General features: G+C 38.7%; 1 protein-coding gene across 10 annotated transcripts in view; it reads right to left on the bottom strand.

The window, feature by feature from the left end:
- Positions 1-3013: 3013 nt before the first annotated feature.
- Positions 3014-14971, bottom strand: part of QKI (QKI, KH domain containing RNA binding) — a 157571-nt gene continuing 145613 nt past the window's right edge. For 7 of the 10 annotated variants that reach the window (XM_048297839.1, XM_048297841.1, XM_048297837.1 and 4 more), the window contains one exon: positions 3014-5087. In XM_048297839.1, coding sequence (XP_048153796.1) covers positions 5047-5087 — 41 coding nt within the window. In that variant the 3' untranslated portion in view covers positions 3014-5046. The other 3 variants (XM_048297843.1, XM_048297842.1, XR_007202402.1) reach the window with 3 other exon arrangements.

Raw genomic sequence — 14971 nt, forward strand, 5'->3', positions numbered from 1 at the left:
GGGAGCAGTCACTGTGTGGGGTGGTGCCCAGGTTGGAGGCTGCCAGGCTTTAACCCACTGAGTAACTTTGCTTCACTACTGCCATGTGTGTGAGCCAAGCTGTGGGTCTGCCCTTCTCACAGGGCCTGGAAGTCACCGAGGTCATTTCAGGGGAAAGAAAACTCCAAGAAAGGTGTGAAAGAAAGACACCTATGTCCTCAAAGACACATAGGCACCTGCTGCTGAATGAAATCAAGGGTGAGGTGGGTTTTCTTTGCACCTTTAAAATCCAGGGTGTGGATTCCTCCCAGGCTGCCACCTGATCCTCAGAAATAGCACACACTGAGGACTGAACAGCAGAGCCCCAGAAAGGTTCCTGTGTGTCATCCTAGGTTTTGCAAAATGGCACGTTGCAAACACCTGCGGTATCCCAGCTCCTTTTTCTCTGCTCTGAAAATGAATGTTTTGACCTTAGCTAGTCTTCCCTACCTCCTAATCTGTATAAACCCACCATTTCAGAAGCAGTGTTTTTGGTGCTGTGTTGCTGACTCCTGCAACTTGGGCAAAATTGCTCCAGAAATCAGAAACTTGTAGGTCAACATTTATTAACCTTGTATTAAACTGTGTGGTCATTATTGCCCTTGTGTTACACCATGCTCCTGGCAGTCACTACGAGCTCACTACGAGCTCGCCTACTCATGTCTGTACCTCCATCACACTGGTTTACTGAAATAGCTCCCATATGGGAAATACATTTTCATGGTTAGTTTTCTCTTTCCCCAGCCATATTGCTTGTACATCTCCTTCTCCTTTGGCTGTCAGACCTGCACAGCACCAAACCACTGACCTCTCCTATGTCTGGCAGGGAGCTAAGAAGCATTTCCATATTTCCCCACATTGGTAACATCCTTATTCTTAGTGTCTGGGATGTAAGAAAATAGGTGGGGAAAGGAGATTTCTGCCAAAAATACATGCCCTGGTTCTTTAAAAAAAAAAAAAAAAATCATGTTTCAGGCATTAATTCAGCCTCCAATTATCAGGGAGATGGCTAAGATTAACTAACTAACAGGCCCTACAGCTGCTCATTGAAAGATCATTGGGCCTTCCTGTAATAAATCACAATAAAACCCCATACTTATAAGGATGCCTTCAGAAAAAATCAGTAGGGGGGAGAGAGAGAGAAGGGGAGAAAGCATCTGACCAGTAATTGTAATTAATCTGTGGAGGAGCAGGTGACAACATAGGAGATCCAAAAATGCTGTTTTTACAGTCATGAAAATAGCACTGAACACTGCAGGTCTGCATTCAGGCCACCAAAAGAGAAATCTTGTGAAGCAAGCAGGTGGGGCTGATTTTAATGCAAGGAGGAAGCGTCTCTGAAGTTATCCATTTTCTTTTCAAAAAGATTCTTGCAGCAGGCAGGGATCAAGTAATTACTTTGCCCCTGTTCACCAGATATCTCAGAATAGTAACAGACCACACACCCAGGAGATGATTAAAGGAAGTCAGGGGTCAGGAACACAGAAAAGCTTGTGATACAGAAGAGAAGATTTGCATGGCCATTAATATTTCATGACTTACAAGCCATGTGGTTCAGAACAAATATCTGCACAATAAAGTAGAACTGTCTGCCATCAGGTTGCATATTGCAAGACATACCTGAGTCATAAAGGTATTATTTACATGCCTTTACCCACGAACAGAATGCAAAACTGTCTGAATCCTTGTACCTACCATAGGGGAACATGGAAAGTCTGTCTAAAGGCTCAGCAGGATTTAAGTGGGGCCTCTGCCCTTTGCTAGACCTCTGCACAGAGTGAGTTTCACTAAAAGCAAAGCGCAAGCAGCATTTTTCATACTGCAGGCCTATTAGATCCACTACAAAGGAAAAGAGCTGCTGCACTGTCAGTATGTCTCTTCAGCCTCTACTCCAACCCATGAAACAAAAGTGCTATTTATATGCAAGTGTATAGATAGCAGTGCAGACAGCAGATATTGTATTCTCTGCCATTATTCCCATTTTAGACACATCAAAGCTGGTAATTGAATTTAAAGAAAAAAACCAAAAATACAAAACACCAAACCATAAATGACTACTTTTCTCCCAGTGAAAAGAACAAGATGTGTCAGGGGTTAAGCAAGAGTATATCGTCCCAGGATTTTGGCAATTATGCCTGGTGAGATTTCATTCTGGGAAAACAGAGTTTATTGTGGTGGCATAAGCAGGCCCTTTCCTCACAATCAAAGCTAGGAATTTTCCCTGCCTGCACTTGCCTGTATGTGGCTGGAATAAGCAAGTGGAGCGAGTGGTTCAGCTGACTCACCAGCACAACCAGACTCTCCTGCTGCTGCCAGCCACTGATGGAACTTTTTTCCTGCCTTTGCACCTGGGCTCTCCCTTTCCCAAGCTGCTATAAGTGGTGAGGCTCCTGACTTGAAAGAAATGCTGAGAGCCAGAGTGACATTGCTAAATCGCCCAAAGGAATTGCTCAGAGCAGGAAGGCATGTTAGCATTGCTTGTCAAAGCTGCTGCTTCTCTGAGTCTCTTAGTGCTCTGTGCGTGTGTGAAGGGTGAGAAGAAATGAGAAGCTGTGGGGAGGGAAAAAAAATAAAATAATGAAAGCACTGCACCAGAATTGCAGTGTTTTACTGACAAGAATGTAAGTCGTTGCCTGGGGAATTTATAGCCAAAATGAGTCTAATACCACAGGGCTTGATTGCCATGATTGAGTGCTTTACAAATTACTCACGTGAGCAGCCCCACTGACTGTTGGAAGGATACTTCCATGTGCACATTCTGACTCACAGTGATTAGTGACAGCAAACTGCAAGGGGAAAGGCATGACAGGGGAGAAAGTAGTCTAAGGCAACATTATTTACTGCTCCTCTCTCTCCAAAAAGAGTCAGGTGTTTGACTATTTCACTCATGGGCTGCACCTTTGTCTTAAACCAGGTGCTTGCCAGAGTGGAAATCATTTATTTTAAGGTTCCTTCACACAAGGAAGTCTGAAGACAAATCCAGAGCAGGTGAAAGTCCTACTTCATCAATATAATTTATTATTATCATTGTGAGGTACATGACAACTAATAAAACACAGTTGTTTACTTCACCAAGATAAAATTTTGGAAGAGTCTTGACTGAGGAGGTAAATCCCCACTTCTCCACCTTTCACTATACCTATGTTGGCCAAAAGCGTTTGGTTGCCAGCTGTCTTGTGGTTGAGTGTGACCAGGGATAAACTGGTTAATGTTGGATTTTGCTGAGATTAGTGATATGGTTGATGAGGTGATTTTGTTTTGTATCTACCTGCTAGCCCTGGTTCTTGCTTGAGAAAGCAAGAAAGTTGTCTCTCACAAATGGCATTTATCTCTCTCCTTCCAAAGCAAATTGAAAGCTCACTGAAAAATTGGTATCCCAAATGTAACCATTCACAACTACAGGCCTGAAGCTGCAAAAACTGTTGTTCTTGCTTCAAAGTTAATTATTTTAAGGCATTTCAGTTTTAAAAATTGTATGTTATGCTGAGAGTTGAACAATGTGAACCTCACATGATTGCAGAGGAAATCTCACTCCTGCCAACCAGATTCTCAATATAATTCCATTTTTTTCTTGGTCCTCCCAGGTCTCAAGCGCTGTCAGTGCTCCCCACATCTACATTTCACAGGCAGAGACAAAGCAGTGCTGTTTCCCAAAACTGTATCTCTGTCCCTTTGCCTCTCCTTGGACTTGCCAACTGTGAAAAACTGGAATGCAGCTCAGTCCATCCTCAATGAGCCTGCAGGATTCAGATTGTTATGAACACAATCACAGAATACCAGATTGAAAGGGATTGCAAGGACCATCTAGTCCAACCTTTTTTGGTAAAAGCAAGGTCTAGATGTGAGCTAGTATGCTGTCCAGCTGAACCTTAAAGGTGTCCAAAATTGGAGAATCCACCATTTCTCTGGGGAGATTATTCCAATGGCTGCTATCCTCCCTGTAAAAAAATTTTCTCTTGCATCCAACCAGAATCTTCCCAGGAGTTACTTGTGCCCATCATTTCTTGAGATGGCCATCCCTTGAGACAGCACTACTGGTAGGTACCCACTGAGGTGATCTGGTTTGAGACTAGGACTCAGCTGGCCTACAAGATTCTGCAAACTCTTTGTATCATGGGTTTGACTAAGCAAGAAGTCAGAGGTATTTTGTTTTGCTTTCATGCTTTATTCTTAAGTACATTCATGATTATGAGACACTTGGACATTGTGATGATACCGGAGTACACTCAGCATTGTACTGCGTGAGCACTCTACAGACTCGAATGCAGCCATCCACAGCTTGCACTCCACTGGGGTTCTCCTGTTAGCCTCATTTCACTGACAGGAAACTGAGGGACAAAGATGCAGAACAAGAGCGCCAAAGGTACTTGAGTAAAAGAGTAGCTCTCGTTATGGGTAGCTGGGGAATGCAAAAGGCAAAGTTACAGCCATACATGCTGTGTATGTGGAAACAGGGAGAAACATATCCGAGAGATGGACCCAAGCAGCCAAGCTGCCCAGCTGGTTACTGTGGGTGTGGTGGAAAGATGGGGATTTATCAATCAGTGCTTTCCCTTCTGCACTCAGGCAGGTATATTGTCTCTGGGTACCAGGGGTTTTCTTTTTTGCTGATGTTGTTGCTTGAAACCAACAAAAGACAGTAAGGCTATGGTGTTTTCTTTTCTGGAAGACCATAAAAACGATTCTTTTGATGAAAACCTAGGTGACCACACTCTGTATTTTGATACATCACTTCAGGTGATGGTGGTACTTTGTGGATTTGGCTGCAGGGGTCTTGCCCAAAACTGCAAAAATCATCAGCAATGAAAGAAGCATCTCAAAACCAGGTGTTCCAGACATTAGATTTATGCCCTCACTATTAAAATATTTCTCTTCCATCTGCTCATATGGAGTCATGTGTATGTAAAACAGGCTTTCTAAATAGTGTACACTTGAACATCCTGATCTAGACCTGAAGTCTTGCTTGTTGTCTTTCTGTAGCAAGAACGACCTGTGCCACCTCGCCATCCTAATGAAGGGAGCATTTGTCTATGAAATGCAAGACAGCATGGAAGGGGGCAGGGCAGAACCTTAGAACAAAAGAACAAGAAATTCAAATTAGGCCGAAGAAGGGAAAAATTTCCAACAGAGAAATTAACAAGCTTGCTTAAGATAACAGGAAGATATGGTAAACCAGTTCTTCAAGGACCGAGATAATTTCAATTTTCTTCACTTAAAATTCCAGCCTACAGTCTCTGATGAACTTCTTGTCAACACAGCATGGGCTTGACAGTGCTGCTCTTGTTTAGGGTTGTCTCCTCTTCTTGCCTCATATAAAAGTCCAAAGTAATTTTTAGTCATCTGTTCAGGACAGGGTTCAAAGCTCTGACATTATTATTTATCTTCTTTCAGTCCACATTGGAATACATTTCCTATTTTCTCTCAGAAACAAAGCTGAAGATCTGCTTCACTCGTTGCCTTTCAGGGAAAGAATCAAAATTATCTTATCACTAAGGTTATATAGGAAAAGTCACACACGGGCATGCAAGCAATGGCCTTGTGGCCCCCTCAGCAGTACTGGATCCACTCTTCATGAAAGATCATGAAAATGATCCAGAGATTTATTAGAGTAGTATGCATGTGAAGGTCTCCAAATTGCACCCTAAAAACAAGACATGGAATTTGCCACAGCAATTAATATGCAGTAACATCTCCAAAATGGTAACGATGTTTGAACTTTTGATGATTCTTTTGATGAACTTTTGGTTAGCAGATAGGCTAACAAATAAACTGTGCCCCCTGCATCACAAATCACAATGTTTTACCCAGTATCTGAGGTCAAGACCTTAAAAAGGCTGTGCTCTATGAAAAGGCACAGATGTAGGAGTGATCTGCAGTATCTTGTCATTTCACTACCTCTGAACTGCTCAAGGTACAGTCTTACTCTCATGAAAACCACCTTGTCTGGAAATCATAATTGGAAAGGTGTAGAAACTAACAAGACAAATATTACACAAACATTTCATTGTGGGCTTCTAATGCACATAACACAGTGAGCCTTTAAAACAGTGATCCCAGTATCTTTATCATGTATTAACACATTTCCTGTAACACTCTTGCCCACTCAACCTGCCGTTTTACCGAAATAACTTCAATTAAAAAAAAAATCCCTTTAAAACACTGCTCTACAGACTGATACATCTGTCACGATATTAAAAAGGCCTGGATACAAAAGATGGGGTTTCATTTTCACGTGAGTATAAAAGCAAACTAGAATCAACACTGAACACTTGTTTGCTCAATGACTGACCTATGACAAGAGGACCTGGGAACTTCCTATCTTCAGGCAGTGGAAGTACCACCTGCTTAATAAAGGCCACCCTCAGTGAACTGAAAATCTACAGAATTCATTCTGAAAAGGTTCCACAAACAAAAATAGTTTCTCTGCTTAGCCTCTTGTCCTTGTAAGGGACTTACAAACACATGAACTTTAGAGAAAACACCTTCATTTACTGATAAGCTGCTGAAATGATGGAGTCTTGAAGAGTGCCATTATTTGACGGTTTTTTTCCTTGAACCTCACCTCTGAGTTTATTCACTTTACTCTTCAAAGTAGTAACTGTATTTATTGCTGAAGATGAAAACACTCTAAAAATGCTGTGGCAGAAATTAAAAAGGACAAATATATGGTACATTACTTTGTGAAAAAAAAAACCAAAACCCCACCCCTTTTTTGAGAGTTACTGATTATTTGTGATTGTTAATTTTTATCGAGTTCAACTCAACAGGAACTGGCTGTCAGTTGTCTACTTTTAACTATTTGGGAACTTCAGAGGGGCACCAAGAAAACAGTTGGATAAAGTCTCTTTCTACATTTGCTGGTAGACGTGAATGCCAACATGAAACACAGTAATTTCTGACCCTGCACTTCATACTCTTCGCTGTGAATGTCTCTCATTATTTTGACACTGATAATGGTTAAGTTTGTATTTCCTCAAGGGAACTACAGTAACTGTAGTAAAACGAGGAGCCACCTAGTAAGGTCAGGCCATCCCCCATAAACATACCAAACCACACAGACAGCGCTGGTAGAATGGTGATAAAGTCTGTTGATAAAAAATTTCCAGTCTTTAAACTCCACATCTAACTTTTAACTTGTAGACCTATAAATGCAATTCCTAAAATGAACGTGACCATAAACAGGTATTACTGACTTGGTGCAAGAGGTAAAGAAGGTCAGCACAATTCTGTTCTCTAGGGATCCGGATGGATGAAGGAGGGGGTTTACACAGTGCAGCCAGAGACAGCACAGCAAGTGAGGCTGTGCCCACACTCCAGACCAGGACTGCAGGGCACAGGCACCTGGCACTCAGAGTAACAGCAAAGATGATAGGGGCTGCTTTACCTGCTCGAGTGGCACATGCCAAACAGCATCCCTACATTCTGTGAACTTCGGAGTTCAGCTAGCTCAGACACACCTATACACCACTACTTTGGTGAGACTCATCATGGAAGGTGTCTTTGAAAACTAATTATGCCAAATTTTTCATCCTTGCTGGGAGTGCAGAAGGGTACCTTAGCACTGGCATTTAGCCTCCTCTCCCCTACTCAACCAGATTTCTTAAGATGCCACTCTTATCTACTTCACTTATTTCTGAAGCAAACATTTTTTTATTTAGGCAGTATGAAGTGGAAGGAATTTTTAGCAAAGAATACCTTGATAAAAGAAATTATCCTTAACTAAAACCAGGCATAATCACATAAATGAAAGTGTAGAACACCATAATCTAGTTCTTCTCCAAAGTGTGTTTCTCGCCAGGTTCACAGTAGGTGGGGTGGCAGACATCTTGATTTTTTACTGTAATCAGAAACCATGCCCCAAACCAGTATGTTAACATTATAGTAAAGTAACACTCCTCTTTCTTATTTGCTCTGAACAATTTTAACAGTTATGCCTACAAAATTACAATAACATCAAAATCACTTGGTCATCTTCGAGAAATTTATAGAATTGGTGCATCCACATATCCATATGCAAGATGTGTATTGCACGTTTATGGTATATAATGCATACTTCCTTCGTTTACAGTTACAAACAACAGCATAAAGCAAAATATACCCTGATAATTGGACAACCATGAAAGTTTAAGCCTCTTCAACAATTAACATCTTTCATAACACTGCTAGAAGCATTAATGAAAATTTAAGTGTGAAAAATGTACATTCTTTATTCTGCTGTTTAGATACAGAATAAAATTTAACTTTTCAGAAAATAAAACTATAGCTATAGCATTGAGAGCTGTCAGTTTTCTTTTGAGGATAAAGTACATGCACCTTTTTCCAGTTACTTTATTGCACATAATGTACAGTCATAAATGGTGTTTATTTACATGTGTTTTGGCAATGTCCATGTTTGCTTTTCCCCTCAGAATACATTATTTTGCACAAACAAAACCTCAAATGTTTCACACAAACTGCCATAGTACAAGTCAAAGCATTTATGTATATATGTCACTTTGTTGTTGCTGTATTTTCAATTAATTCTACAAAGAGTTTCAGATCTCAGCTAATCTTTGCCTTGGGAGGCAAAGTCCTCCCAGTTAGTCTTGTTGTCAAAGACGGACACCCAAACTGCAGGCACCAAGAAATTAGGACTGTAACCTGCTGTGCCTAAGCCCCAGCCCCTATGCACCACCTGCAATTAGTGCGCAGGCACAGAGAAGGAAGAGCACTATACTTTCGTCAACCAGTTTGATTCAACATTGATTACCACGTGCTAACGTTATGGGTCATGTGTTATTTGGACAGTATTCCAGTGTTTTAGAAAAATGTATCAAGCATATTAAAACAAAACAGAAATTCCAGGAAAAACCATGTACTTCCAGCCCTAGGAATGTGTTACTCAGATTTCGTTCTGTACAATGCGCTATTTCTGATAACTGGTATTTTTATCCAGACACAAAGAACTCAGTTTCATATACTCCTAAGTATGTTTCCGCCAAGTTAATTTCTAAATGGATGGTAACACACTTCAATGCTTCCCTGCTTTTTCAGGGCAGAAAACCTTTTAGTGGTCCCCCTCACAGAGTACAATCTGGCAATAAACCTTTCGTTACATGTAGATTTTTGACACACATTTAAAAGGTATGTTCAAATAAAAGATCAGTATTGTCAGTACACTGAACATATGCTCATTAAAAATATCTGAAGTGTGTTCTTGAAGGCACTTTATAAAACGCACAAAAATACTCTTAACTGAAACCAAATTTGGTGTACTTCGGTACAACAGTTCACTTTTAAGATGTGAAGAGCACTGCTCAGAGTTTACTTTGAAAGGCCTGATGATATTTTTATTTATATGCTGACCTAATTAAAAAAACCCCAAAACCTAAGATAAATCCCACTTTATTGGATCAAAGAGCAATTATCTAATTGTCTTGAATGTATGATCTTTCAAATGTTAAGACAATTTAACCTCAGAATAATAAGAAAGAAAAAGAAGCTAACTTCAGTGATTTAGCAATATTGAAGTCATCCTCAAATTCAGTTCTAAAAACAGTTCATATCTTTCCTGTAAGCAGGCAAAGTAAAAAATAGTTAAATTTTCAGACAGGCACTCAGGTAAGTTGAGAAATGCCTTTGGTGGACAACAATAATAGTGTATTATTTTGATTTTAGAGTTTCCCTATTTTTTTCTGTCCTCCAGCTTTAAAGGACTACACAATTTACAGCAACTTTCACTATGGCATATACTGAAGAATGAGATGAAAATGCACTGTGGACAAAGTATGACAGTAGTTAATATCTATTGATAAAAATAAAAAATAATGAAAATATTACAGAAAAGCAGTAGTTCTCAGAATAGAAGTATTCTTCAATATAAAACACTAAAGTTTTGTTCCATCTGAATAGTTTCACCTATACTGGATAGAGTACTTCACCAAACTAAATGTGTGCCTCTGATAAAATTCTTTAAGATTATAAATTATTTGCACTGTAAGGACACTTGTTCCATTATCCAGTCAAAAGGTCCTGATATTATCTGTTGTAATTACCTAATATTCTTATCATCTGCCTGTGGCTGAGTTTTAGGATAGCAACATGATCTGTTGAATTTAAAAAAAATTCTGCACAAGTGAAACTATTCAAAAGGTATTGGTATTTCAGCTCTACCTACAATTTTTCTAAAACAAAGAACTACATGCCATTAGAAAACCAACAAACATCATGAAAGCTAGACTATTTTTCTCCATAAAATAAAGATGCATAAAATTTTAATTACTAGCAATACTGTGAGAACTCTATTTATACAGTTTTATATAGCATGTATTTCAAGATAAATAGTTTGAAACGTCATAAATTAAAGGAGGAATTTGAACAGATTCAGACTCCTCATCTGGAATTTTACTATCTATAGGAAAAAAATGGGACTTCCAGGAAGAAATCCATTGGCATCTGAAAAGTTATCTACATCGAGGATGTCCCTTGATAGTAGTGGTAATTACTGCCCACTCAAGGTTACAAATCCAGGAGAACTACCTGGGAAATATGAAGGAGGCTCAGATAGTGTAGTTCTAAGAAAGGGGAAGCATTTCTGTAAAAATATTTGCATAGATGTACATTCAAAACAGCATTTTCACAATTTCAATTCCCTGCATTCATGTTGCTCCAGTCATCCACAGGGATAAAGATCACATAAAGGCAGCTCTGGAATTTGAAATGGATATTGCTTGGTAATTTAGTGAAAGGTGTATTTTTGTACTTTCTGCAGTCATTAGGAAAAAAAAAACAGTTTGACCTTTGGCTTACAGAAGTTGTACTCCCCTGAGCTAGGCAATACTGACAGACTACAGCAGAAGTACCATAAAAAAAAGTTACTTGAAATAGCATGGCATAAATAAGGCACTTTTGCCAAAGGAAACCCCCAGGTTTTGTATTTCAATGTACAGCAGTTTTATCCAGAAATATTTTCTGCTTAGAAATGTCACATGATGCAACAGTGAATCAGGTGCCAAAACCAACAAATCACAAATTACTGTGAGATTAATTGCAACCTCTGAATGGTTCAACAAAGAATCAAACTGGTTTCTGTACACCGTCACGATTTACCAATACACTGGCATCTTTTGCTCTTTTGCTGTGAGCCAACAGTAATTATTTTAGAGAAAGAAAAAGAAAGTGTGGAATTAGTAATGCAGATGCTGAAAGGCAAGTGGCGAGACACTACAAGAAGAATGCCTCAAAAAATGCTACTTTGTTCCCATTTCTACTGGCACCTATTCCCCAAGGTAAAAGGCCAGAATGACCAAAGCCAACTTAATAGTAGTGTGCAGAATGTCAGCTGACAAACAACACAAAAACAAGTCACGTTGTGTTATCTGTGGTCACGTTCTTCAGGGTTAGTCCAGTAACTCAAGACTTTACATTCTTCCGTCTTTATTTGTTTATTTTAATTAAACATGTAATGGTTAATAAACAGACATAGTCCAGAGTTAGTAGGTTGGTATTATAACATTTATTAAAATAATGCTATGGGTTAATAGAAACAGCAAAGAACCAAAGAATTAAAATGCAAGCTATGTAAAAACCCAACTAAAACCCAAATATGTCTAATGTATTCATCCAGTAGCTAACTAAAAGCCCAAGAAAGACAACACTCCCAATATAATAAAGTACTGCAAAACAATTGGCAATTTTTCAGTTATCAAAATTGTGGGTTTTGCATTTTGTATCCTTTTTTCTCAATCAGGAAAAAAATTCTTTTGAATGTTATATAACATACATATAAAACAAGATAGAAAAATACATTATAAACTTGTAACAATGGCTGTAAATACATTATCTTACATGTTTCTCATAGGCAATAGGTTGGTTATGGTACATACATAGCATGAAACTACTAAGATAATAAAGAATAGACAAATATATGTCATCTGTACGGTTACATACAAGCGACACTCCCATCTACCCACTCTAAAAAAATTACATAATACTGTCAGAAAGAAGTCTTAAAACTACTTATTTTAATAAAGAAGAAGTCATTAAAGAATGATAATACTGAGAACCAAGGCATTCAGAGATTTCAAAAGTCATGCTTTTAAGTTGATCCAAAATTTTGTCAACTAAGTTTTCAGAAGTTTGTTCAGAGCAAACATTACTTTCACATGTCACACATCTATTCCATACACTTCCCCTCCCCCCAAGTAAAAGACCTTTGATAAATGTCTAAAATGTCCAGGTTTTATCATAGTTGAGATGAAACTGGATCAAATACTGGTATTGTTTTAGCAAATCTCTCTTCAAATGTTCGAGTGTCGCAAGTTTATTCAACCAACCAACCAAAATAAAATCAAAATGGCACAGCATATACTGTAAATAAAATCAACACAACTGTATGTGTAACAGGAAGACAAAGCCGGTGGCACAATAAACAAAAATCTAGCTGAATACGAAAGGATGAATGTCTATTGCATAGTAAATAAACTGATAATTATTTCCAGGTGAGACAAGATGTTAGATGAGGTCACCATGCAGGTGCTTAAAAACGTAAGCCCTCTTAGCTTACTATTGACCTTTCACTTGGAAGCTGTGAAGATTTGCAGGAGGAGAATAAGTTGACAAGAGGGGAATAAAATTATCACCTGATATTTGCCAAGTTTAGTACTGAGCCCCACAAAATAATACTTAACGTTTTCAGAACTAAATACTGTGCGTTCAACAGCTTCAGCTCTTGCAATTGCCCAGCTAGTCGAACCTCATGTGGAAACAAGGGTTAAAAATAAAGTATAGCTGGACTTCAAATGGCTGAAGTCCCTCTCCTGCTTATCTTTTGAAGAAAAGTCAATGGGCCAGATCTAACAATAGTCAAAGACGAGCTGAAAACTACGCAACTTCCGTGCTGTTTGCCACTGCAGGAGCTGCTTGTGAAAACTGGGGACGTGAAAACTCGCTAAGCACTTTCAGTTTCATTATCCAAAGAACATCTGTTTTCTGGGTGGTGCCAAAGCCTACTATAGTTGATGTATATTTATTTCAACCAAAATCAAGAAAACTCCTCTCCATCCCTGAACAAAAATGACATAACTTCCAGCTCTACAAACATTTGTCAGCTAATAATCTCCTTTAGCATGAGACAGTCTGTATCACAGAACCCTTTGGTTTACGTTGCACAAGTACGGCATTTGCTATGATTTAAAAAGTAGAGTGGTTGAAATAATAATGGGCTGGTTTGATGAAAACTTAGCAAATACTTCACTTAATGAGATTTTGGCAAAGTCACATCACACTAGTATGGCAAAAATCAGGTAATTAATATGGTCAACTCATCATTTGTCTTCCCTCACAGCTTCTTTCACATACTGGGCGACTGAGTGGCATGCAGTAACTTGTCTGAGGGAGAAGCTGATTATACAAGACATTTGACTAAATGACCATGAAGAAAATAAGGCACTTCCTTTTCTTTAGACTTATTCCAATACTTAAAAAATAAAAAAGAAAGACTAAAAGGCTCTTTTGGTCTTTTGTTTCTTGACAACCACCAGAAAAAATCATTTAATGAAATAAAGGGTTTCTTTGTTCTTTTTTTCTTTTTTTATAACACTTGAAAGTATAAAATGCTACATTTCCAAAAATATATTTTTTTTCTGCACCAGCACCCTTGTATAGTAAAAGTATCTACTTTTTTGTTCATTTTGTTTCAATGCACTACACTTTATCTACAATTTCATTACATGTATACAGCAAATAGGCAAGCATGGCTTTTACATCCTTAATGAAATTTTTTCTATACAGGGAGGTTTAAAAAAAATATTTGAACAGTTTGCCCAGTAATGTGACACATAATGCATGTACCTTGTTCTCATGTAATCTTCCAAGGAGATTAAAATATGGTTAAAACAATTTAAACTCGTATTTTGCTTTAATAGTGTTGCTGTTTTGTTCTCTGCATTAATGTAGTTCTGAAAAGTCATCATAATCTGCATTTCATGGCACACTTTCCTTTAAAACGTCCAATTTGGCAGGCAATAGAAAAAAGGCTGCAACATCTGCCCTTTGAGGGCACTGGTAGTGACTAAAGAGCGTATCAAATTTTGAATACTTTTTGGAATCCCTTCCCCAATGACATCCCTGACCAAAGGTTCATGCATGATGCATCATCACACAGTACATTCAGAGAGAGCTTTGACTTTTTTTTTTTTTTTTTTTTTCTGAGAAGAAAAATATTCCTAGAAGTCTCTCACAGTAACTGCCTCTGTCATCGGGTAGTTAAGGGACATCTGTCTCCATCTCGTGCGAGGCCTCCTTACCGTTCGCTTGGGGCAGGACACTAGAGGATGATCAGTGCGGAGGGATGAGTTGGACCTTATTGCTTTACTACTATTCAGTGCAGGTTCTAGAACCACTTTCACCCAAACAGGAGAACAACAAAAAGCGGAGTTGGAGGACAACAATTTCTTTGTCTGTTTTGTTAGATGGTAAGACGAACGGACAAGTGCCCCAGCTCGCTGCACTGAAGACAGGCAAGCAAAGGCGTTTACCAGTTAACTGATCAGCAGGCAGGCATGGTCAGGTCATCATTGGGTGAAGAGTTCAGAGGTCAGAAGGTCATAGGTTAGTTGCCGGTGGCGGCTGGGTGGTTAGAAACAAAAAAAAAAAAAAAAACAAAAAAAAGAAAGAAAAGATAGAGAAGAGATTAGTTCCAGCTAGTGACGGCTTAATGACAACATGAAAACTAATCACAACTAATAAAAAAAACAAGCATGTTTAATTCTGACATACTGATCGACACCACCATCTACAGAATGCAATAAAATCATGACAGCCCTCCATCATGATTTGGACATGTGAAGGAGAAGCCCACTCCCACAAAACCGGTTAACAGGAGAAATAGAGATAAAATATGACTAACGACTAATGGTTAGTAGCAGTCGATGAAGGAAATTGGAAAACAAAAAACGATGAACAGTTTTTGAAC

The sequence above is a fragment of the Corvus hawaiiensis genome, chromosome 3 (genome assembly GCF_020740725.1).
Source record: "Corvus hawaiiensis isolate bCorHaw1 chromosome 3, bCorHaw1.pri.cur, whole genome shotgun sequence".
In the NCBI taxonomy this organism is placed as follows: domain Eukaryota; kingdom Metazoa; phylum Chordata; class Aves; order Passeriformes; family Corvidae; genus Corvus; species Corvus hawaiiensis.